The sequence below is a fragment of the Propithecus coquereli genome, unplaced genomic scaffold, assembly GCF_000956105.1.
Source record: "Propithecus coquereli isolate 6110/MARCELLA unplaced genomic scaffold, Pcoq_1.0 Scaffold239, whole genome shotgun sequence".
Classification (NCBI taxonomy): Eukaryota; Metazoa; Chordata; class Mammalia; order Primates; family Indriidae; genus Propithecus; species Propithecus coquereli.
Window position 1 is genome coordinate 3,702,012 of NW_012147941.1, and position 1,146 is coordinate 3,703,157.

At 37.3% G+C, this 1,146-nt stretch overlaps 1 protein-coding gene across 1 annotated transcript in view; it reads left to right on the forward strand.

The window, feature by feature from the left end:
- Positions 1–605, forward strand: part of SYF2 (SYF2 pre-mRNA-splicing factor) — a 20,191-nt gene extending 19,586 nt beyond the window's left edge. The window contains exon 5 of the mRNA XM_012645918.1: positions 169–605. Coding sequence (XP_012501372.1) covers positions 169–334 — 166 coding nt within the window. The 3' untranslated portion in view covers positions 335–605. The remainder of the gene's footprint in view (positions 1–168) is intronic.
- The last annotated feature ends 541 nt before the right edge of the window (positions 606–1,146 follow it).

Sequence of the window (1,146 nt, forward strand, 5' to 3'; positions counted from 1 at the left end):
CAGTTTCAACTTGAACTTGATGAAAACTGGGCTTGCTTTTCTTTCCCCTCCCCAAAGTGTGATGCTCTAAATGTACTGATTCTGTTCTCAACTGTTTGTCCATGTTTCATTAAGATCAAAAAAGGGGGGCAGTTTTGAATTTTGTAAATTATTTTCTTCTTCCCCCAGAATTGAAAAACGAGACAAATACAGCCGGAGACGTCCTTACAATGATGATGCGGATATCGACTACATTAATGAAAGGAATGCCAAATTCAACAAGAAAGCTGAAAGATTCTACGGGAAGTATACGGCTGAAATTAAACAGAATTTGGAAAGAGGAACAGCTGTCTAATCCCTTCAAGAACTTGAGAGCTTGAATGGAGTTTATCAGAGCTTGAGAATGGAGCCAAAATTTCTGCTAGCAAATTCAAGTCTCTCTGAAATTTTATCAGTAATCCAGAAGTTAGTTTATGCTTTCCCACTCACATTTAGAAATAAAAATGTTTCTTAAACGTATATATTTCCACATTTTTGTGCTTGGATATAAGATGTATTTCTTGTAGTGAAGTTGTTTTGTAAAAATCTACTTTGTATAAATTCTAATTATATTATTTTTCTAAGTATTTTAAATATGTATGACTGTTTCATCTTTGAAGCATTTGGGCTTAGGATTGCTGGCAGCATACACCAAATGCAGTCATGCTGCTTTGAATTTTGAACTTGATAATGTCTAGACTCGGGAGCCATTTGGAGTTGTGGACTCTGAAGCCAAGGGATTGTGGGCACGAGGGAGATAGCAGTGGCTGCTGGAGGCGGGGCTGCTTGTGACCGTGTCAGGGAATAATGGAGCTGTCCTCCCCTGAGTATTGACCATGTACAGTTCCCTTTTTAACAAGCAATAAAATGCCTTGGATTAGAATCTCTAACACTATCATTTAAAATAAGTGTTTGTATGTGTACATTTGTCTCCACATGTCATGTTTCCATTCCACGAACACTGAACGTTTTATTATGGAAATTTCAAACACATTCGAGAGAAAACTAATAATACAGTGAATCCCATATACCCAGTACCCGTGTTCAGCAGTCATCAATGCATGGCCAGTCTTGTTTCATCTTCTATCCACTTTTTCCTTCATGACTCTCATATTATTTTGAAGCAAA